This window comes from Gavialis gangeticus, unplaced genomic scaffold (genome assembly GCF_001723915.1).
Source record: "Gavialis gangeticus isolate Ggan-Ray unplaced genomic scaffold, GavGan_comp1, whole genome shotgun sequence".
NCBI classification, from domain to species: Eukaryota; Metazoa; Chordata; order Crocodylia; family Gavialidae; genus Gavialis; species Gavialis gangeticus.
In genome coordinates this window covers 11,623,349-11,624,299 of record NW_017729018.1, presented here as the reverse complement: position 1 = coordinate 11,624,299, position 951 = coordinate 11,623,349, and the positions used below count along the sequence as shown (strand labels likewise).

The window sequence follows — 951 nt, the reverse complement described above, 5'->3', positions numbered from 1 at the left end:
CGCTGTGGGGGTGACGCCGGCTGGGTGGGGAGGCAGGATGCTGTACTGGAGAGGGCACGGATGGATGCCCGGCCCCGGCGCCCGGGACACGCGTGGGGCTGGGGCAGGAGGGATGCAGGGTGGAAAAAGGATCTGGTACTTACTCCATTTTCCCAGCTTCCTCAGCCCCCTTGCTGGCTCACGCTCCGGCTCGCAAGGATCCAGGCGAAGCGACCGGGTGGGGGGGAAGGAAGCCGGTGGCCAGCAGCCCCCACCCAGCCGGTGCCCCCTGCTCTCGCGGTGTGGGCTCACAGGCAGAGCAGCCGTGGCGGGTGCCTCCGCATCCCCGGCTGGGTTATTGTCCGGCGTGCGGCTGGCTCGGGATTGCTGAGCTGGGGTGGGAAGGGAGCTTTATTTTTTTCCTCCTCTTCCCAGTCTCCAGCATCCTAACAGCACCGTCTGCTGGGCATCACCCGCCACTGCCACCCAGCCCACAGGCCCCCCAAAGCAGCCTCCGGAGAGGCTTGTCCAGGCCCTGGACCTGCATCTCTTTCGCAGGCTTTCCTACAGACCTGGCGCCTTGCCCCCTTGCGCCCAGGCAGGGCCAGGATGGATCCATGCTCCGAGCTGGCACATCTCCACTTCCCTGCCTGCAGCCTGGCCTGGACTGAGCCTCCTCTCCTCGCCTGGGCGAGCGTGGGGCTGGGAGCAAGTCTGCACCACAGCGATCCACGGGGATGGCCTCTTCCTTCAGCGTCTTGGCAGGGCTCCTGGAGCTCCCAGGACCACAAACAGCCTCGCACTGGGGTGCGATACAGCAGCATTTGGACAGGACGGCTTGGAGAGGGGCGATCCTGCTTCAGGAAGGGAACTGGACTAGATGTGACCTCTGCAAGTCCCTAGAAATCTCTCCGATTTCTATGTGCTTGCAACCTGCAGTGGTGCATGGGGAATGCAGCTGCCTCTGGGGCG

The 951-nt window shown here is 65.0% G+C and overlaps 1 protein-coding gene across 4 annotated transcripts in view; it reads right to left on the bottom strand.

The window, feature by feature from the left end:
- The window catches only part of PALM (paralemmin), a 58,226-nt gene extending 57,820 nt beyond the window's left edge, over window positions 1-406 (bottom strand). For 2 of the 4 annotated variants that reach the window (XM_019513509.1, XM_019513508.1), the window contains exon 1: window positions 144-405. In XM_019513509.1, the coding sequence (XP_019369054.1) occupies window positions 144-148 (5 nt within the window). In that variant the 5' untranslated portion in view covers window positions 149-405. Of the gene's footprint in view, window positions 1-143 lie in introns of all 4 variants that reach the window. The other 2 variants (XM_019513510.1, XM_019513507.1) reach the window with 2 other exon arrangements.
- Window positions 407-951: the final 545 nt, after the last annotated feature.